A 23,322-nucleotide genomic window follows, 5' to 3' on the forward strand; every position below is an offset into this window, starting at 1 on the left:
ATATGTCTCTGAAATAAAGGAAGAATTTTTTCTTGATTATATACAGGGAAATATTGTTCAAATATGCAACTTCAAGACAAATTCTAGAAATACAGTATTAAGTCCTACTGGAAAAAAACTACTCAACTATAAAATCTATGCAACAAAGACATGAATGAAAAACCAATTGGAATAATTCAGATGTTCAAAGCTAGGATATTTTAATGGAACTTAACATAGCTTTCTGATATGGTTTGGATTTGTATCCCTTCCCATATCTCATTTAGAATTGTAATCCCCAATGTTGGAGGAGGGGTCTGGTGGGAGGTGACTGGATCATTGGGGCAGAATTCCTCCCTGCTGTTCTCATGATAGTGAGTTCTTATGAGATCTGGTTGCTTAAAAGTATGCAGCACTTGCCCCTTCACCCTCCTCCTACCACTCCAGTCATGTAGGACGTGACTCCTTCCTCTTCACCTTATGCCATGATTGCAAGTTTCCCGAGGCCTCCCCTGCCAGGCTTCCTGTACAGCCTGTGGAACGGTGACCCAATTAAACCTCTTTTCTTTATAAATTACCCAGTCTCAGGTAGTTCTTTATTGCAATGAAAGAATGAACTAATATACTCTCAAATTCCTATTTCTTCTAAGTGGTAAAAAGTATAAAATTGCCAGTGTAATGTAACCCAGCCGTTCTGGGTTTCAGTTTTCAATTTTCAGTCAAACTCAGGATTCCCTCACCTTTCTCCTTTGCTGCTTGTCAGGGATAATTTAAGAGTGCGTGTGTGTGTGTGCCTGTGTGTGTGTGCGTATGTGTGTATGTACGCATGCACATGCATATGCATATGCATATGTGTTGGGGAAGGGTGGCCAGATAGCATCCTAGAGTCACAGGGAGAATGAGACCTTTGTTAGCATGTTTCTCTTTGCCTTGGCTAGCCTCATCTGATAGGTCATTTGCTTCCTCTGGTTCTCACAATCATGCACTGGCACCTATTGCCAATGTTGATGGTCCTGCCTTGGCTTTTGGTTACTAGATCCATATCCTTTGAATCTTCCTCACAAAAAGGCCAGGCCATCTTTTGTCTACCACTCTTTCTCAAGACTTTCTCAACTTCTTCAGGCTTTAGGGAACCCCTGCCTGTTTTCTGTACATCACAGTGAAATGTGAGGGCCTTGAAACTACTAAGGAACTACTTGCTTGGGTGCCATGTTGGATACAAAAGATTCTCTATAAGGCTTGCCATTCCCTTCCTACTACTTGAGAAGATTAAATGTACATGAGAGGACTTCAAAAAGTTCACAGGGAACTGGAAGTAAAAGATAAAAATAGAAAATATAAACTTTATTTATCAACATAAGTTTCATCAAGTTGACACATTTGTTAGCGATGATGCCAGCCATTTAGTCCATCCGTAAGGAACTGAGGGTCCTAGGACTTTAACTGTGTCAATGCAATCTTCTTCACATTAATAACTGAAAAAAAGGGTGCCCTTTAAAGACATTTTTAAGATTAGAAAACAAAAGAAGTCAGAAGGAGTCAAAGAAAGACTGTAAGGTGAATATCTAATAATTTCTCATCTAAAAAATTGCCCTTGTTTGATTAGGGGAATGAGTAGGAGCATCATCACAATAGAGAAGGTGTCTCTGGTAAAGCTTTCCTGGGCATTTTTCTGCTAAAAGTTTGGCTGTCTCAAAACACTCTCATAAGAAGATGTTATTATTCTTTGACCCTCCAGAAAATCAACAAGCAAAATGCCTCGAGCATCCCACAAAACCATTTCCAAGACCTTTGCTCTTGACTAGGCCATTTTTGCTTTGGCTGGCCCACTTCCATCTCTTGGTAGCCATTACTTTGATTGTGCTTTGTCTTCAGGACCATACTAGTAAATCCATTTTTCATCTCCTGTGTACATTTCTTTTTTTAAAGTGCTTCAGGATCTGATCCTACATGTTTAAAATTTTTATTGAAAGCTCTGCTCTTGTCTGCAGCTGATCTGGACACAGTAGTTTTGGCAGCTATTGAGTGGAAAGTTTGCTCATCTTTAATTTTTCAGTTATGATTGCGTAAACTGAACTAATTAAGATTTCTACAGTGTTGGCTCTTGTTCCCCCTGTTAATCATCAGTCCTCTTCAATTAGGGCAGGAATAAGGTAAATTTTTTCCTCACAAATTCATGTAGATGGTCTACTGCTAGGAGTTTTCTCTTCAACATTATTTCTTCCCTTCCTACAATGAGTTATGAATCTGTAAACTGCTGATTGCCTTGAAGTATTGTCCCCATAAACTTTTCCTAAGGCATCAGTGATTTCACCATTCTTCCTCCCAAGCTTTACCATAAATTTGATGTTTGGTCTTACTTCTATTTTAGCAAATTTCAAGTTGCTCTGATAGGGACTCTTTTCAAACTGATGTCTTATCCCTCTTTGTGCCTCAAACTTGATCCTATTCAGCTATGTTATGATAAGTTAGTATGAGTTTATTTTTGTGCAAAAAAATTTGAAAGCTATGCATTTTTTTCATAATACACATTTTCCATTAACTTATTGAAGAGCCTCTTATGAGCTTCTATCAAACTTCTACTTGTCAAACTATTATTTCCAAGATTTTCCCCAAAGTGGTAGAATCTTAGGCCTGCACTAAGGAATCCATCAAGTCTATATTTTAGTTACCACATGTCCAATATTCCCCCATTCTCCCAGCTGCTCAAATCTTCCCTACTTTTGAGAAGGAAAATGGCTATTGTATACATTTTTTATCATTCTGTGGTTGATGTTGTAAATTCTGTGATTCTGAATCCTAAAATGTGTGGCTCTTGATATTTTAGTTCAAGCATTAAGAACTCAAGAATTCTTTTTCTCTCTCAAGAGCCTGGCTCTTGACATTAAAAACCCTAGCCTTCAAATCTATGATTTTTGCTAGATTTATAAAAGTATACTTGAGATCTCGAATGACAAAATTTTGCTCTTTTTCTCTCTTGACTCTCTCCAGCCTGAGGCTGTATATATAGAAAGCCCACGATTCAGCTTCAATTACGAGAGAAATAATAGAGATAAAGAAAATATAAAAACACATAAAAAATTAATATTAAAACATTAATCCAACAGATAAATATAGAGTCCAGGAGTAAAGAAACAGTGAGCAAAGATGAAGCAATGAGAACTGGATTCATTTACTGTATAAAACTAAGACTAAACAACAAGGGGAATAATTATTGTGCTTTTCTGCATTGCTTAAGTGTTTAATATGCTAAAGATGTAATAGCTATTTTGAAGTAACAAAATCTTGAAATTGTAATTTCAAAATTGAAAAATTTCAAAATTGAAATTTTTAGCAGACAGTCCAAGAAGTCTTACCTGATTACCATCTCTATTGTGGTTCATAATTAAGGTTAGGTGCCCTCCTAGACGTACTCACTGCAACCTGCATTCACAACATCATAGCACTCATCACACTGTATTATGTTTACTTTCTATTTCCTCCACAGTATGCAAATTCAGGACAGTGACATGGTCTTTACGTCCTCAATACTTCGTACCATGTTTAGCACATTATAAATGTTTAATAGATGTGCTCATTGAACACATGAATGCTTGAAAGAATAAATGAATGGGTAATTAACATTTATTGAACTCTTGCTATGCTCCAGGCACTGTCCTAAGTGTTCTGTGTGTGTTAACTTCTAATTCTCACAACAACCCCATGAGACTGGTACAATTATTACCCCCATTTTATAGATGAGGACACAGAGGCATAGAGAGGAAAAGAATGAATGTGTAAATGAATAAATGAGTATTTCTATTTAGCTTGAGCATAAATTTGTGAAATAAAGCTGACAAGGTAGGTTTAGTCCATACAAAACAGGATTTGTATGCCTTACTAAAAAAATTAGACTTAATCCTATTAAATATTGTCACTATCCCACATATCATCTACAGAATGTTAACAGGTGCTGCATGTGAAAAGGGAGTTCCATCTTTAAATTGAAAAACTTTGAGTGTAACAGTGTTTAAGAGAAATTCTCAGCTTTTAAAATTATAAAGAACATTGTAATTTTTTAAGAAGCTGATATACTATGCAGTTTTCCCCTAAAATACCTTGCCAAGAAATTCACAGACTTACTATTGAGCAGAACACTTTACTGGATTGATTCAGTGGGAAAGCAGTAAAAATTACCAAGTAGGAAAGTAAAATGTTATTTATAGAAATTATTTCATGCTGTGATGTATTAAGTTCATTGCATATCGCCTAAATTTTCAGGCTAGATTATATTCAAGTGTTGGCTCCACTGTTGATTGGCTATGTAATCAACATCAAGAGTTTAATCTTTCTTCTTGTAAGTAAAATAAAAATAATAATAGTATTTACTTATGCTTATTGTGAGAATTAAATAAACAATCCATATAAATTGATGAGGACAAAGCCTAGGCTATACTAAATATTCAATACATGTCTGCTATAATTATTTTGTAGTTGCACAAGTGACATGTAGTAAAGACATATAATATAGGAAAATTGTAGTTGAAATTGTAAAATAAGCAAAAATATAGAATAAGCACTTCACAAAAGAACATATTTTAAAAAGCAATAAACATGAAAAGATGATAAAGGTAACTGGGAATCAAAAGGATAAAATTAAAACCATAAAATACCACCTCATGCAAATGATGAAAAAATTTAAATTAACAAGTATTGGCAGTAGAACTTCACAACCTGCCATACACTGCTGGTAGGAGTATAAATTGGTAATACCATTTTGGAAACTATTTGGCAATATCTACTAAAGTGAAACATAAATGCACGCACACATATTTATGACTTAGAAACTCTACTAATAGGTATGCACCAATAAAAATATGCACACACATGGAGCAAAAATAAGAAAAGCCACATTGTTCATTTATTGGATACAACTCAAATGTCTATCAAGAGTAAAATGAGCAAATTATGATATGAATTAACTACTACTACAAACAAGATAGATGAATGCCACAAACATAAAACTGAGCAAAAGAAACCAGGCACAAAAGAGTACATGTTTTATAACCTTACATATAAAGTTAAAAATATGCAAAGCTAATCTATAGCAATAATAATACAATTGGCGTTTGCATTTGGGGATGGAATAATGACTGGATAAAAGCATGAAGGAGGCTTTCGGGTGTTGCTAGAGTTCTATTTCCAGGCGTGGGCAGTGATTATATGGGTGTGCTCACTTTTTACAAATTAATTGAGCTGTATGCTTAATGATTTATGTACATTTCTGTGTCAATATTATACTTCAGTATAAAAATTTACTTAAAATATAAGAAAATACTAGACTGGAATCAGTGCAACTTAGGAAACTGAGTTAATGTAGAGGAATTGACATGAGAAAATATCACATATGGACCCCAGTTTTCAGCCTGTAGGAAGAAGAGGACATTGCAAAGTTAGAGACCATTGCAATAGGCTCCAAGCTGGCTTTTCAATTACCCATTGCTACCCAGATGACACAATACTGCTAATATTCCTGAATCATTTTAAATCCCCACCTCAAAACCTTTCATTGTTTCTAGGGAATGCAATTGTTTCTAAACCTGAAGAATGAAGTCTAATTTCCTTGGCTTTACATCCAGACTCTCTCATTTCTGCTGTTCTTCCCCCTCCCTGGACCTTCCATTTCAACTCAAACTCATGCCTATATGTGCTGTCTCCAGAGCATGGCACAACGGCCCTGACTCCTGGTCCTTGCCCATGGTGTGCCCATGCTTAGAAGGCCATTGTCTCCCTAATATTAGGGCCATGATCTCCCTAATAGGTCTCACCTTTCCTTCCAGGAACATGTCAGTCTTCCTTCAGAGCGCCATCCTCCCTAATTGCCAAAGATGACAGAATTATTTCATTTTCCTAACTCAGTAATTGTTCATTGTTTTTACCATTGAGTAATACTCAGCAAAAACTATTTTATTGGTCTTTTTAATTTCCTTTCTTTTCTTCCATTTTCCCTCCCTCTCTCCCTCCCTCCCCCCTTTCTACCTTCCTTCCTTTCTTCTTTTCCATCCTTGTTTATTTCTCCATAGTCTTGCTAGCATATTTATATACCTATTCCATATACTCACTGAGAGTCTGAGTTCTTAACACGATATTTTATATTTATCTGGGCCTGACATATAGAAGATTCTCAACAAATTATTGATGACAATTTGCCTAAAGTCAAAGTCACAGACACATTGAAGAGCAAAACACACACAAGAACATAGATTTGCCTATTTCTAACCCTGAGCTATTTCAGTTAAATCATTGGACTTCAGACTTCTCGAATCTGTAATTATATCATTTTTAAAATTTTTTGAGGATATATCACTAATTTATACATTTTTACTAAAGAATTGTAGAAATGTATTATTCAAAAATGTGCATTAAAATATGCAAATGTAAAAAATGGAAATTGTTTTTTAAATAGCATATATGAAACAAACAGAACTTTTATCTTCCTCATAGTAGTGGCTGCACACACTTAAAAACAAAGTTCAGGCTGGGCGCAGTGGCTCACACCTGTAATCCCAGCACTTTGGGAGGCCAAGGCAGGCAGATCACAAGATTAGGAGACCAAGACCATCCTGGCCAACGTGGTGAAAGCCTGTCTCTACTAAAAATACGAAAATTAGCTGGGCCTGGTGGCGCATGCCTGTAATCCCATCTACTTGGGAGGCTGAGGCAGGAGAATCACTTGAACCCAGGAGGCAGAGGCTGCAGTGAGCTAAGATGGCGCCAATGCATTCCAGCCTGGGAGGCAGAGCGAGACCTCTGTCTCAAAAAAAAAAAAAAAAAAAAAAAAAAAAGTTCATTGATAAATCCATATATTACAAAAGTTTCTTGAAATTTTTGACATGCTTTTGGTCAGCTTTGGTGTTCATCTTACGATGTGGCTTCTGAGAAGATTGTATAAGTAGAAATATTCATTCTGTCTTTTACTAGTTTTTTTTTCTTTTGTTTGCATTATTGGCATTATCTTCAATCTGCATTTTCTTTCTGGAATCTTTTTAAGGCACTTGTTCACTTGTGAGAGTAAGCTAATGGAACAGTGAACAGACTTACTCTTTCTTCAGGATCCCATGCCCCTCACAGATAACCCTTACCAGTGTCAATCCATTTATGAAATACATGGTATCAATCTAAATATGAAATAACATGACGAAGCCACTGTCAGTCTGTACATGATATATTGGCAAACTCTAATTTGGCTTCTACTTTTCTATGAAAAATAAATACAAAAACCTCTAAAATTTTCCTTGTATACCTTTGTTTTGTTACGCCTTATACCTGTGTTGTGTTATGCACTTGACTCTAAAAGCAGCCATACTACTTTCTTCATAGGAAGACAGTTGCATCCATTTCCTAATCATTCTAGACTATCTTACTATAGAATTGCTAAATAGTGGGGTCATAGCTAATTCTTACTGATAGACACCAAATTAATGCCACTAACTATCGCTCATATCACTAGCCTTCTTTTTATTTGCTACTATTTCTTACGGCAATTCCTTATTACTCAGTCTCTATCCCTGTTAGTTAGAGTTACCATTTGGTTAGTGGAAATTGTTATGGCAATTTGTATAAAAGAGTTGTGCTGTATACTTTAACAGTAAATGTCATTGTGTCTAAAGAAACATTGTGCCACCTCTTAACCTGATGGGGTTTTTTTTCTGTGTTAGTTGTGCTTTCACCTCTGTCTTTAAATATAAAATCATTCCACCATTTTTTCCCTGTAATTGGAAGTTTCACCATGACAGTCAATTGACTGGCTATCAGAAGCCATGTGACTTATCTTATTCTGGGCACCCAAAACGTATGCTAACATAAATCAGAAGCAGGGCGGTTGACATTAAAGAGTAAGGGGCAGAGTAGTCAAGGACTGGGCTATATTTGCATCCTAGTCCTGTCTCTTAGTAACCATGTGTTCCAGGACAAATTACTTTCGGCTTCAATGTTTATAATAATACCTACTTCTCAGGGTTGTCATGAGAATTATATAAGATGTGTGTAAAGTGCCTGGCATCTACCAGATGCTTAATAAATGGTAGCTGTTAGTACTGTTATTATTATTTCTATTATTAAACTCCCTACAGGGAGGAGGAGTGTTCTCTTGCTTTTTCACTTAGCTTTCTTAATGGAGCTACATACTGTACCATCTACTTCTCCCTTCTGTACAAATAGGTTTTTGTTTGTTTGTTTGTTTGTTTGTTTTAGAATAGGAATTTGCACTAAAATTAAATGGGCATTTTTATTGAAACACCTTGCAGGTTCATTTATACAGGGAGCAGAGAAATCCATATCCCTGATTCGAGGTGGAAGGAGTGAATATGGAGCAGCTTTGGCATGGGAGAAAGGGAGCTCTGGTCTGGAGGAGAAGACATTTTCTGAGTGGTTAGAATCAGTGAAGGAAAATCCTGCTGTGATTGACTTTGAGGTAAGAGTAAAAATTATTCCAGGTAAGAGATCTAAAGTAGTTCTCTAGCAGCCCAAATTGCACATCACACAATTTATTTTCCATTTTCTTCTCGGACAATGAAAGAAATGCCTTTCTTTAGTATTCATGCACAATGTACCTTTTTTTAAATGTTAAATTGCATGTCTAATGTGTTTGCTATTCAAACAAGCATTCAACAGTACAGTATTTAGAATTCCTAGCATGCATGAAACACCAGGAAATGGAACTTAGTGAATAAAAATGCTCAAACTTGCCTTGAGTAGTACTTTTTATTTTTTCATGTATACAATAAATCTGGTTTCTGTGTTCTTCTTGCAACTCCTTATTTGATGAACACTCCTAAGTCTTCATTTGTAGCTCTGTGAGATAAATGAGATTTTAGATCCATTTGACTTCCAGTTTCTATTACTATTGATTGAATTTACCAGTTTTGTATTTGTTGTAATTACATTAAAAGGTAATATTTATTATTTATGGAATACTTTACCCATGTATCAGCCATATGCCATTTAGAACCTGTTTTCCCCCAAACATATCCATATTTTTAAAAGGCCTCCAAAGAAGCTGTTATGTTCATTTCATTTAAATGAAGACAAAAGATTTCAATCATTATGAAAATAGAATCATTTGCATGCAGCATGAAGATGTGTTGAGCTCTACAAGTTATGGGAGAAAAATGAGACCCAGCTGCCCCTCCGGGTACTTGCAAGTCATATTGCACTAGAAGGTCATTTCTTCGAGGTTTTATGATGTTAATAAAATGAGCACTGATTTATCATTAGCCTATTAGTTGTTACTGTAATTCTTCCATTCATCCTACTGGCAAGTTTATTTCTTCATTTTCTCCCACTCCACATTTTCTCATCTAACTCCAACAAAAGCCAAAACTGTCCTGGAAAAAAAGAACATGGAAAGCTTCTCTTATCCTCTCTAAATTTTTTGCTGCTTGAATCAAATTTAATGAGGTTTCAGTAGAGCAGGAAAGAGTTGCCTAACTCTTGGTCACCTATCTCAGTGCTTTGATGCATGCATAGAATACTTAATAAATAACATGATATATAACCAAGTAAGCAACACCTCCCATGTGGCTTCCTTCACAGTAAAATTGTAGAGAAGGTAAGTGCCATATACATCACACCTGTCCACAGGTAGAAGGCTTTTGCCTACTGGTTCAACAGGTGCAATACTATATTCTGCAATAATCCCTTTGAAGTGTAGAATTTTCAGGCTTTCCCTCTCATTTCATGAGAACTGGGCAGTAATGGCAACCTATTACCAAAGGGGATGTGACTGGACCTCCTCTCTCCCATTTTCTCCTAGCTTGCCCCCATCGTGGACTTGGTAAGAAACATCCCCTGTGCAGTGACAAAACGGAACAACCTCAGGAAAGCTTTGCAAGAGTATGCAGCCAAGTTCGATCCTTGCCAGTGTGCTCCATGCCCTAATAATGGCCGACCCACCCTCTCAGGGACTGAATGTCTGTGTGTGTGTCAGAGTGGCACCTACGGTGAGAACTGTGAGAAACAGTCTCCAGATTATAAATCCAGTAAGTATCAGGAATCTATTGTGAGGTAGATAAGTTTTCCCCTCCAAAGAGTATTCTAAGTTGGTCAATTAAAAAGAAACAAAACTTCTATTAGCAACCTCCATCTTGTACAGGCTCAGAGGGAAGATAAACCTGCAAAAAGTGTGAGTCTCAGCTGTAACCTACCAACTATGTGAGCTTGGGAAAGTTACCCAGCTTCCCTATGCCTCAATCTGTTCATCCATAAAATGGGGATAACACCAGTATCTATCTAAGGAATATGAATATATTATATGCATATTTATATATCAAGAATACATATACAATGCTCATAACATAAAAAATCAAACATAACATCAAATAAAATATATGATTCTGATATTATAAGCCTCTTGTGTATTGTAATATAGAAGGAGGTTGGCTTTGTAATAAATAAATTAAGCCACAACCAAAGTTTTCATACAGGACTAAGTATGTTCATAGTTACCTCAAATCCTCCTTAGAAACAGGGTAAGGCATGGGAGTAAGAATGTATACTACTACCTTTAAAAGTGTAATTTAATATGCATTCTGTTAAGAAGATGTTTATATTTATACACATATGAGTGCACATTTTTAAAAGGCCTCCAAAGCCAAGAATACAGAGGTTTGTTAACAGTTGAAAATAATTCATAATGATTGCCATTTGTTGCCATTTTATTTAGGCTTATGGGAACAAAGTCTAAAAGGAAATCAGGCAATGTGTCAGGCCCCTTGCACAGGTAATTTCTTTTAATCCTTAGAAGAACCCTATCATATCCCACAAAGGAAGTTACTCAGCTAAAAAGTGAGGAAACCAGGTTGGCCTCGCTTCCAAACCCAAATTCAGCTGCACCATGATCCATGGGAGTGAGTCTTCCTTTGTTCCAGATGCAGTAGATGGACACTGGGGTTGTTGGTCTTCCTGGAGTACCTGTGATGCTACTTATAAGAGATCGAGAACCCGAGAATGCAATAATCCTGTCCCCCAACGAGGAGGGAAACGCTGTGAGGGGGAGAAGCGACAAGAGGAAGACTGCACATTTTCAATCATGGAAAACAAGTAAGGCTGGGTAAGGGAAAAGAATGGGTCATTTTGCCCTAACTCTCAATAACATTGAGAGTTCAAATGGTTATTAGTCTACTGCTAAGTAAAGAAATAATTAGAACTTTACCTATGCCAACACAGAATATTAATGAGCCACTGGGTCTACTGCCGTGCCTTTTTCTGTGTGTAATGTTTTCTATTTAATACATATATGTATGCAATGTGTACACATGTATACACATAAGCATATACACACATGTAAATGTGTGTACATACATACATATACACACATATTTATGTTTCCCTTTTAGTGGACAACCATGTATCAATGATGATGAAGAAATGAAAGAGGTCGATCTTCCTGAGATAGAAGCAGATTCTGGGTGTCCTCAGCCAGTTCCTCCAGAAAATGGATTTATCCGGGTCAGCATCCTAAACCTCACTTTTGGTTTGTAGTTTTAAAAACCTCGAAAAGTATAGCTTGTCTTTTAATTAGAGTTACTGTTTTCCTATTCGAATAATCTCCTGTTGACTTTAAAAGTACAAAATAATATTTAGAAACACTTTGCCACTCTTCCATCTTGAATTTCCTAGAGATGTCTTCATAGCCAGTTGTTAGACTAAAGGATAGCAGATTGCTTGGGTTTCTTGGAAAGGTAATAGAACTTCAGTATAATATAGGATTGTATGACTTGTGAGAATTTGCAAGTAAGATCTGGCTATTTCAGAGTCTGAGCAAACTGATACCCTTACCTAAGGAATGTTTAGAGAAACACACTAGACTGGCTATAATCATGGAGGTGTTAATTCTGTATTGTTTTTATTAGGTTAGAAACCTGTAGAACTCTTAATCAGTCATAACCATTTTCACATACCTTTAAGTTTCAACTTTTTTTTTTACCAAACCACAATATGTTTCTATGATTTTTTTAAAAGCTGAATACCTTTTGTCAGACAGATCTATGCCCTTAGACATAAATTTTACAGGTGATACATGATATCTAAAAGTGATCACAGAAGTCATGCTCCCTATTTCATTTTACCTTTCTTAAACTTAGTAATATCTTTACATTAATCTTTTCCCAACTGTATCACACTTATGATAAAAGATCAATAACACTCAATTCTCTAAGGCCAGCAAATAGTTTTATTCATGGAGTGTAGTCTGGGCTAATGTATCTTCCATATTCACTTATCTTCTGCCCATGCATAAGGACCATACCTTAAAGTTTATGGGGAGGAAATATTTCAGAGGAAGGTAATTTTAATTAGTCTTTACTCTAGAAAATAGGTTCTCAAACTCAACAATGCGCCAAAGGACCTGGTAAAACGCAGATCACTGGGTCTCACTCCTCGAGCTTCTGATCCAGAAGGTTTTGGGAAGGGCACAGAAATATCCATTGCTAATACATTCCTAGGTAATATGGATGCTGCTGGTTTAGGAGCCACACTTTGGGAACAAATTCTCTTGAACAAGAGCCATCAATCTATGGCCCAAAGGCCAAATTTGACCTGCCACTTAAAAAAAAATAAAGTCTTATTTTTATTGGAACACAGCCACATTCATATGTTTACATATCGTCTATGGCTACTTTCATACAATAATGGCAGAAGTGAGTAATTTCAACAGATGCCATATGGCCTACAGATGACTATCCAGGCCACTTATAGAAAAGCTTGCTGGCCCCTGCCCTAGAACATTATCCTTAAAATCACATATTGGCAGATCCAGACACCAAAATAACTTTTAATCTATTTGTTCTGGCTGCATACAAAGACCATTAAAATTATTGACATTCTCATTTTTAAAACACACGAAGGCTTTCAACAGTAATGCATTATTCTTCTAATTCATTTTGTAAGGTTAGATTATATATTCCCATTTTCATGGATAAATTCATTTCTTATTTTATTTTGCTCTTTACTAAAGGCCTGGTCTCTGTCTGGCAATAGTTTTTACTCAAATGTAATAAAATTTTATTTTTTCCTAATAAGCATCTTCTGGAATTTCTAGTGGCAAAATGCCCCTTGTATAGATTCAAATAGAGGCAGATATGCCTAATTCCAGGCTAGAGCAGTGATGTTATTGCACACAAGTATATTTATTTAATGAGTAACAGACAAGTCCAACCTCTGTAAGTGACAGGGACTTTTGGCAAGGTTTTTTGTTTAGTCAATCTACTAGATGTACTTCCCTAAGTTTGATTATTGCAACATACACTTATATGTTACAGATTCATAAGAAACAAGAAATACAAACAAAAGTTTAAGGCAATAATTTATTTCAGAAGAAATGCAAGAAAAAATGTGCAGCCTTTGAAGAAAACATCCAAATCATTAGTCCATTTCCCTTGGAAACAAAGCCATATCAGTAATAACCAACAGTAGGATGGTAGTTTTGTATCCAGAAAATTAAGAATCTTCTAGGAGACAAGTTTAACCATATGGCCAAGTAACAACATAAGCTGACAATTAAGCTTTCACCGCTCTCAAAGTTCCCAACTTCAATTCTCAGAGAACAACTGCTTAGTCAATTCTTGGTACTCTTGCCCCTCTCAGTAAAGGAAAATTGTATTGCATTACTAGCTCCTTAAGAAGGATAATGTTTTGTATTCTTTCAGCAAAGAATTAAGGCCTGTGTAAGATTTATGAGACAGAGATCTGGTTGTGGAGTTGCCACTAAAGGATCAGGGGTGGGGCTGATAAACGTGATAAACACTATAAAAATAGAGCTTTGCATGAGTTTCCCTTAGAACTGAAAGGACGTTGTACCTCATGATACTAGGGAAATCAAAGAATTTTGCAAAGGATGTTCTATTTGAGCTGGGTCTTGAGAGACGGGAAGAGAGAAGGTGTTGAGGATACAAGAAACAGCCAAGTGGAGACATGGAGGCATGAAAAAGAAGTTTATGTTCGAAGAACGGCAGGGTTTTGTTTTGCTAGAGCATAGGTTTTATGGGAGGAAATGGCAGGAGGTGAGGATGGTAAAGTAAGTTAAAATAAATATTCCAAACTAAGAAGTCTAAGACCCACTTTACCTTGAAAATTGTAGTGAATCACCCCCACCCCCCAGCAACATGAAGGTAGTTGTACAATCCATTAATTGGGAAAATATATAATGACCAATGGGTTACTAGGAATTGAGTAACATTTTTAAATGATCTGCACTCAGTCATAATAGCAACTGCATATGTTTGCTTTATATGTAAGATATATTATTTATTCAGTTTATAGTCACTACATGGTGAGTATATGGTTTTTCTATTCTAGCAATAGTAGGACATCTCATATATAGTTTTTTGGTTTCTTCTATTTTTTTTTGTTTTGGGTTTTTGTTTGTTTGTTTGTTTTTTGGTTTTTGTTTTGAGACAGGATTTCACTCTGTTGCCCACGCTGAAGTACAATGGAACAATCATGTCTCACCACAGCCTCAACCTTCTGGGCTCAAGCAATCCTCCCACTTCAGCCTGCCAAGTAGCTGGGACCACAGGCCATGCCACCACTTCTCGCTACTTTTTTGTATTTTTGTGGAGACAGAAAATACTGTCTGGCTACTTTTTTGTATTTTTGTATTTTGTGGGTTTTGCCATATTGCCCCAGCTGGTCTCAAACTCCTGGACTCAAGTGATCCACCTGCCTCAGCCTCTCAAAGTGTTGGGATTATAGTCATGAGCCACCATTCCCAGTAGGGGAGCAAGTTTTCAAGTTAAAAAAACGAACAAACAAACAAAACCCTAACCAATTTAGGGAGATGGATTAGAAGAGTGACCAGTTATAAAGTTGCCCTAGTAAGAAACAATAAATATCATGAAGAAAAACAGTGATGGCAACAGGAAGCAGAGAACTTTAACAGGTTTTTAGAAGTAGAAATTGAGAGGACTTGGTGACTGAGTAGATCCAGAAGTGAAGGATAGAAAGGATCAGTGTGAGACTAAAGAGTTTAGAGAGTGTTATTCATAGCATTAATAATTTCTGGTTTCTGCTTTAATTAAGAATGAAAAGCAACTATACTCGGTTGGAGAAGATGTTGAAATTTCATGCCTTACTGGCTTTGAAACTGTTGGATACCAGTACTTCAGATGCTTACCAGACGGGACCTGGAGACAAGGGGATGTGGAATGCCAACGTGAGAACTGGGCAAACAATTTTGCTTGACTACTTTACAGAATGAATGTGCCCAATATAAAAACAGTAAAATCACATCCTTAGATCAATACATTTTACTAGTTTTTAGTAACTCTGGTGAAAGATTTTGTGAAGCAGAAAATAAATAGAAGGGCTCATTTGCTGAAACTGGATTTCCAGATTATCTCCATATTTCAGTGTTCCTGCTCCTACCAATTACTGTCACACACACAGGACTGTGAAGTATGCACTTCAAAAGAAATCCAGGAAGTCTGCAAGCTGTATCTAACCACAGACATCTGCTTTGCCCAATGTTCAAATTGACGCAAAATGCTGAGTCTCAAGAAGATGATATTTACACTCTTTATGTAACAGAAATGGGAATTTGTGTAAGATGGGATTTTGCGTAAGATGTAGTTTTCGCCAAGACACTACTCCTTGGCGCATGTTCACATTCTTTGCTGAGAAACAGCGAAGGAGCTTTAGGCTCTGCACATATCTGTGCTAGAGTAAAGTAAAAAACAAGATTCAAATAAGGCTTGAATGGGAGTCCAAAGACTTATTGTGGGATACCATGAAGCAGAGTTGAGACCAGTGTCAATTAGAATGCCCATCACTCTGCATCAGTCACAGCGTGGTAACTTGCATTTGGAGAAATCCACTAGGGATAAGAGAGAAGAAAGTGTTTCTTGAAAAGAAAAGGTCCCAATAATTTCATAAAAGTTGGATGTGTCTAGAACCAGTTCTTTAGCAAGGGAACCTCAGATAATGAAACTAAAGGGAATTTTTCAATGAAGGGTCTGAGGGAAAGCCCAGGATTCTTATCCCCCAGGTTTTCTGATCAAAAGGAGGCACCAAAGCTGAACAGATGCAGTAAATCTCATCAAAATCGCCTCTTTGGTTGCATAAAATTTGCCTACATTTGTTGTCTATTCTGCTCCACTAAACACATATGAAATGTTGCTCTCTTGCAGGGAGGGAGTGCATCAAGCCAGTTGTGCAGGAAGTCCTGACAATTACACCATTTCAGAGATTGTATAGAATTGGTGAATCCATTGAGCTAACTTGCCCCAAAGGCTTTGTTGTTGCTGGGCCATCAAGGTACACATGCCAGGGGAATTCCTGGACACCACCCATTTCAAACTCTCTCACCTGTGAAAAAGGTGAGTAGCAGCTCAGTGTTCTGGGGTCTGATAAGGTGGTGCACCCTGAGATTGGTAGTATAGCCTCTATAGCCATTCTATTTCTTAAGCACCGAGGGGCTAAAAAAGATGCAAGTTTAGACAGTGTGGGTCAAACCGGAACTATGCAATAGCTCTGCTAATTCCCTAAGCTCATTGCCATCCTGCGTCCTTTATTCTCTTCTGGGCTTTTATAACGTGTGAAAGAAAGGGAGAAAGTTAACCTTTTGAATAACCTTAAATAAAATTATCAGTAAAGCGATCTCATGGAAATTAGCGAGAACTTCAGGTAAGTATTGTGTCTTGGTTTCACTAGACTCCTGATCATAATAATGAATTACAAGGAATGTAAGTGTCAGTGGAATGAATGTATGTGGAAGCCATAGACTTCAGAAAGTTAGGATCTTTAAGACACCGTAGGCAGTATCCTCATAAGGGCATATGCATGCATGTGCACACACGTGCCCTTAGATTAGAAATTAAAATTATAATCCAAACTGAGAAATAGGAAATGTTCCACAGTTAGATAAAGGAAATACATAGCCTATTTCATATACTTTCTCTCCAATAATATTGACAGAAAGACCAATAAGGGAAGTCACAGAAAGAGAAAGACAATCATAAATAAAACCCGACACTGTGAGGTAAAGACACTTTCAGGCAGGGAAACATTATTAATTCTTTCAATCTGAAAAAGTTCTGCTTCATGAAGATGTGAGATGCTACACAGTTACTTTTTTCCTTCCTCCCAGACCTGGACACCTCCCTTAGCCCTTCAGAGGATCCTCTTGCCCTGAGCACTTTACAGACTGTGGAGTATTTGTTGCTCCTGTGCTGGGAGGTGTGGGCAGCTGAGTCCCAGCACTGCTTCAACCTGAGGCTGATTGGAAGAGCAGATTCCTTGCATAAGATCATTGACAATTTCAAACCTGTAGTGATATAGAGCAAGGCTGTGTGCCACTTGAAAGCTGAATTGATTCTTTTTGGAAACAATGTATACCTTGCTGCTCCTCCCAGGCCTAATTACAAAGGGCAAAGAGGCATAGGTAAACAATATCACCACAATGGAAACCATAGTAGCTAAAGCCTTACCAGAAGGATAGGTCTCCAAGTTCATGAGAGTTCCGGGCCAAGTTTCACCAGATAGAATGGTGGTAATAGAAGGAAAGGAAAACAACTGTGAATAAGAAACCTAGGAATTTTTTACATCTTTATTTTTGCTTCTTACGCGAGCCACCTTTCCTTACCAAACCTTCTACTTGATAAGCTAAGAGGAGTAAGAGTGAGCTGAGCCTCCAGTCCTGCCTTGACAATTAACTTGCTCACGAGGTCGTTTTGGTTCTGGGGTTGCCTGAATAGTCAGATCCAGATCAAAAAAATGTGTTTCATTCAATAGACTGAGGAGTTCGGCTTCAGGTCCAGGTTCTCTAGGTGGGCCTCAACATGAGCAAAGAAACCAAGGTTGCCTCTTTCATAAATACACCCCCAGTGTCACTCCCTCTATTTTCATCCCCCTCCCTCACCGACATGCTATTCAGTTCCTCACCTTGGTTCAAGTGTAATTTCCTTATGAATCCTTCCTTAATCTTCCCAGTTGGAGTCTTTATGGTATGTGGTCTCCTGAAACCATGTTCCCTTTCTTCAGAATACTTGTCTCAGCCCTTTATTATAAATCCGTTACTATAATTATTTGATTAACATCTGTTTTCTCTTTCTTTTTTCCTCTCTTTTCCTCTCCTCTCCTCCACCTTCTTCCTTCCATCCTTCCTTTCTTTTTTTTTTTTCCCACCATAATGTCCTAGTGCCTAGAATGGCATGCAGGGATTAATAGCTACATTTAGGAGCTGCATTTCTCCACTGATTCTTGTAAGAAAATCTGAATTTCAAGCCATTCACATCCATATTGCTAAATCTAATGGACTTTTTTTTTTTTTCCTTATCTTCTTTGGCCTTTCGGCAACCTTCAGCAATGTTGACCTTCTGCACATATGTTCTTTCCTTGGCTTCATATTCTTGCTAAGCTCCGACATTTCTGGCTGTTGCCCTCCATTTTTGGTAGGCTCCTGCCAGTGCTTGGACATTAATCACTGGAGTTTCCCAAGTTTTGGATCTGTCCCCTCACCTCACACTGCACTCTCCAACTGAAGAATCTCATCCACATGCATAGCTTCAGTGATTCCCCCATAGACCAATAACAGATTTAAATCTTTAGCACAGACTTCGCCACTGAGATTTAGACATGAATATCTAAATTCCTATATATCTACGCTGTTTGGATGTCTTAAAGATACCATAAATTCAACATCTACAGTGGGGAACTCTTAATTCATCACCCTTCCTTCCTAAAACTAAGCATTTTCTAATATTTTCTATTTCAGGTAAGGCACCAATGTATATTCTTTTATGCAAATCAGAAACCGAAGAATCATATAATTGACAGCTCTCATAACTTACATAATAGGTAATATCACTTGTTTTACCTGCTAGCTGTGTCTCAAGTTTATCCACTTTTCTCCATTTCCACCTTTGGAACCTTGGTCCAAATTATCATCCTCTTTCACCTGAACTACCACAATAACCTCATAGATTAGCTCCCTGGAGCCCTATTGACCACCATGCCTCTTCAAATCCATTCTCTGCACAGAAGCCATAATTAATTTCTTTTTTTCAAAATCGAGGGCTGATTTTGTTACACCACTCCCTGCTTAAAACCCATCAGAGACTGTCTACTATTTATAAAATGAAGACAAAACCCTTCAAAGACCCTATTAGCCTCCCACACAGCCTACCAGACACCTACCTCTCTGGCCACATCTTGTTCCATCCTCTTGTTTTTCAGCACTTCAACCACACTGGGTTCTTTCAGTTCCAGGAAACTCACATGCTGCCTCCTTTTTTTTTTTTTTTTTTTTTTTTAGACAGAGTCTTACTCTGTTGCCCAGGCTGGGGTGCAGTGGCACAATCTCGGCTCACTGCAACCTCTGCCTCCTGGGTTCAAGTGACTCTTTTGCTTCAGCCTCCTGAGTAGCTGGGACTACAGGCTCATGCCACCACGCCCCGCTAATTTTGGTATTTTTAGTACAGATGGGGTTTCGCCATATTGACCAGGCTGTTCTCGAACTCCTGACCTTGTGATCTGCCTGCCTCAGCCTCCCAAAGTGGTGGGATTACAAGCGTGAGCCACTATGCCCGACCACTGCCTCCCATTTGAACTTTTCCATACCTTATGTTTCCTCTGTATTGAACAGCCTCACTTTTCTTTCTTCATTTTACCTTTTCTAATCTTTCTAGCTACATCAATTTTTTATTATATGCTTCTCTTTGATAGCACTAAGAAAGGCAACAATTCTATATTTATATTAGTGTGCTCATTTGATTAATGTCTGTCTGCACCCACAAGACTATAAGCTTGGTGAGCACAGGATCTGGGTCAGTTTATGCTCAATCTACTCTCTCCAGAACCTTACAGAGTGATGAGAATATCATGTATACTCAATAAATATTTGAAAAACAAATGAACAAAAATTTCAACAGTTCCATTTTCTGTAGTTATCTGAACATAATTGCAATTTTAGGTTGGAAAATGACACCTCATGTGCACTGGAAAGGACCTTTCAGGTGGAATATTTAATGACAATGTATTTAGAGAAGCTAAAATGAATGATCTAACTCCAAGAGATAAATATGAATCCTTTACCACTGCCTCTTCTCTGAATTCAAGCTTATCACTTAGAATCCATGCTGTGCACTGTTCTTTTCTCCTTTTTTCTTTTGTTTCAGATACTCTAACAAAATTAAGAGGCCATTGTCAGCCGGGACAGAAACAATCAGGATCTGAATGCATTTGTATGTCTCCAGAAGAAGACTGTAGGTAAGAGATACCCTACAGACTGTGTCTGGAAATTGGGAAAACCAGTCTAGTGTAACCAATTTGATGGAAGAGCTGAGCTTTTTGAAGCACAGACATGAAATAAATGAATTTTCCACATAACTGATATTCCTGTGCTCTGCTGAATTCCTCCTTCCCCATTGGGTAGCAAGTTTCTTAATTATCTCTCAGCCCAGTTCCCTGTTTAAAATGAGATTGTTCATTATAACAGTCTCATTTTGGTTTTAAAGACTTAACTTCTGCACATGTAAAAACTTTAAACTCAGTTATATCAACACTTTCCTGTTCCTCTCACTCAAGCCCAGGGCTTGGAGTGGGGTGGGGAAAACAGGCAAAAGAAAACTGGTTGGTGAGTGAACACACTACATTGGCTACGTGCCCCCTGTTTTTTTCTGATCTTCATATAGAAATGCTTGCTTTCCTCTCTTGGGCAGCCATCATTCAGAAGATCTCTGTGTGTTTGACACAGACTCCAACGATTACTTTACTTCACCCGCTTGTAAGTTTTTGGCTGAGAAATGTTTAAATAATCAGCAACTCCATTTTCTACATATTGGTTCCTGCCAAGACGGCCACCAGTTAGAATGGGGTCTTGAAAGGACAAGACTTTCATCCAACAGCACAAAGAAAGAATCCTGTGGCTATGACACCTGCTATGACTGGGAAAAATGTTCAGGTAAGTTCCAATGGTGACCATACTAAATGCTCTCACTTAACCTTCATCTCAGCTAGAACATCATCTTTCTTAAAAATAACCTATCTTTAATCAAAAATAATTCCTTTTCATTGAAAAAAAATTCATAAAATGATTTAAACAGAAAGGAAAATTATAATCACCCACAAGTAGAAATAACTACTGTAGTAATGTGGGTGTATATCTTGCCAATCTTTTCTCTATGCATATGTAATCAGTACCACCCTTAGGCCCCAGTGGGAAGAGCACCTGTCCCGATCTCGTGTTTCAGGCATCCCTCCGAGTCCCAGCTTTGGAGGGCCTTCACCAGAATTGTCTAAGTTTCCTTCTAGTGTTTGGGACTGTCTGAGGCCAATAGTGCTGTCCAGGTAGGACTGGATTTTGCATTGCCAAAGCATCTTCCTGAAATTTCTTTCAGTCTTCTTTCAGTGCCTTAATCTAGCCAAGGCTGACAATACTATTCAAGCAGGACACCCTGAGCCCAGACAGCATCCCACATGAACCCAGGCTCTATTATACTTTCCAGCTCTCTACTGCTTCTCCTCCCCACCATGCGTGGGGTCAGCCAGATGCCCCAAAGAGCTCTGGGGCTCATGCCTGTGGAGTCATCTCTGGCCCAGACTAGACCCTCATTCTCAGAAAACAGCTTGGTGAACAAATTGCTGCTGCTAGCCAGCAGGGCATTCTTGCTCAAGATTGCTTGAAATTAGAAAGCCAGTATGATGCTGACACTCTAATTTGGGGTGACTCTAATATTTTATAGATAAGCACCCCATAAAAAAATTGGCCCCTGGGTCTCGAACATTTCAGGAGTGGCCCCGCATATACTACAAATTTTTAAAATATAAAATCGGAGCATACTCTACATGTTATTCTATATATTGCTGTTTTTTCACTTACTATGTCATGGAACTGTTTCCATGTCAACATATATTATTCGGCCACATAATTCTCAATGTCTGCAAAAGTCTATACGGGTATTCTATGATTTATTTAACCAATCTCTGGTTAGGCATTTAAATTTTTTCTCCTGTATTTTGCTATCATAAATAGTGCCATCATACCTAAATCTATCACAAATAAATCTGTGATCTAAGATTACATCCTTCAGATATAGCTTAGAAAGGGACATTTCTAGGTAAATATTATTTTTAAATGTTTTTTATTGATACAATATGTTGGCTGCCTATCCAGAAATGTTTTTGCCATGTTATATTTCCTAGAACATATAGTAAAGACTGCTTTCCCACACTCTCACCAAACCTTGGAGTTATCACTCCTTTGTATCTCTGCCAATTTAATACTTAAGGAGTAGCATTCTATTTCCATTTTCCTTAAGTTTACTGGCCATAGACATTACAGTTGTGAATTATTTCGAGGCAGGGACTTCACAGCAGTACATTTGCTCCAAGATGAAGTTTGACCCTGAAATAGCCCAACTAAGCTTTATTTCTTTTTCAAAAGACGGATTGGAGATTACAACAGAACTCAAACAGTTAGAGATATTTCCTTTGTGGAACATTTTCCAAAAAAATTATCTTAAATTGGAGCATAAAGTATGCAAAGGAATCTTTGCTGAAACCACCTTACTTTTGCAAAAAGAAAGACAAAAACCATATTGTTCCTCCTGACTCTTTTATGACTTTGTGGCCCAGTGTTCTTCAGCTCAGTCCTGGAAAGGGGAGAGGTCTTATTACTCAAAACCAGTTCTTTCCCGATCCACTTAAAGTTGATTATCAAGCTTCAGCTCCCTTGACAGGCCACAAGATTGAAACATGACAGAGGGTGGACATAGCTGGCATCTGATGGTGACAACTCAGGATGCCAGTATCTGGGGTTTTCAACCTTCATGCCATGTCTAAACAAGGCAATTCCATATAAGTTACAGAAAACTAGGGCCTGATATGCACGTTGCTTAATTCTAATCACTATTAAATAACTTTTTAGACAAAAACTCTACTATTCATTTTTTTGATGCTTGATCAACACCATTACTCAACTGACGTCTCTTGCAAACAATAATTTGTGATAGAAAAGAGCTGAAAGTATTATACAACATCATTTTTATTTTAAATATCAACTTTTTATCTGAGAAATGTAGTGTAAGAACATTATTGTCAAAAATATATAGAGAAAATAAAATTTGGTCAGCAGGGAAGGTAAGAACTGTTCCCTGACTGTACTGTAATAGATAGGTCAGGCATTTGGGGCTGTATTTAGTGTTACCTTCCATTCTTCCTTATTTATCATAGAGAAGCAGTCTTCAGAGAACTCTTCTATTGGAAATAATTTATTTTTTTTTGCTATCTTCCTACAAATTTTTTTTCAAATCTGCCTGAGTGAAAAATAACAGTTTACAATTTTATCGAAATACCTGTCTTTACTATTAC

The 23,322-nt window shown here is 37.4% G+C and overlaps 1 protein-coding gene and 1 long non-coding RNA gene across 10 annotated transcripts in view; one reads left to right on the plus strand and one right to left on the minus strand.

Moving 5' to 3' along the window:
* The window catches only part of LOC107974759 (uncharacterized), a 235,738-nt gene that overhangs the window by 137,034 nt on the left and 75,382 nt on the right, over window positions 1-23,322 (minus strand). The window contains exon 4 of one of the 2 annotated variants that reach the window (XR_001717748.4): window positions 8,705-8,811. The exons of the other annotated variant lie outside the window; for it this stretch is intronic. This is a non-coding gene — a long non-coding RNA (uncharacterized LOC107974759). Of the gene's footprint in view, window positions 1-8,704; window positions 8,812-23,322 lie in introns of those variants that run through there. 2 annotated transcript variants of the gene reach the window in all.
* Window positions 1-23,322, plus strand: part of C6 (complement C6) — a 71,437-nt gene that overhangs the window by 43,601 nt on the left and 4,514 nt on the right. For 7 of the 8 annotated variants that reach the window (XM_054684033.2, XM_054684034.2, XM_009449188.5 and 4 more), the window contains 8 exon segments: window positions 8,265-8,431; window positions 9,773-9,998; window positions 10,887-11,058; window positions 11,355-11,466; window positions 15,037-15,169; window positions 16,143-16,331; window positions 20,130-20,220; window positions 20,673-20,914. In XM_054684033.2, coding sequence (XP_054540008.1) covers window positions 8,265-8,431; window positions 9,773-9,998; window positions 10,887-11,058; window positions 11,355-11,466; window positions 15,037-15,169; window positions 16,143-16,331; window positions 20,130-20,220; window positions 20,673-20,914 — 1,332 coding nt within the window. 8 annotated transcript variants of the gene reach the window in all.

The sequence above is a fragment of the Pan troglodytes genome, chromosome 4, assembly GCF_028858775.2.
Source record: "Pan troglodytes isolate AG18354 chromosome 4, NHGRI_mPanTro3-v2.0_pri, whole genome shotgun sequence".
Classification (NCBI taxonomy): domain Eukaryota; kingdom Metazoa; phylum Chordata; class Mammalia; order Primates; family Hominidae; genus Pan; species Pan troglodytes.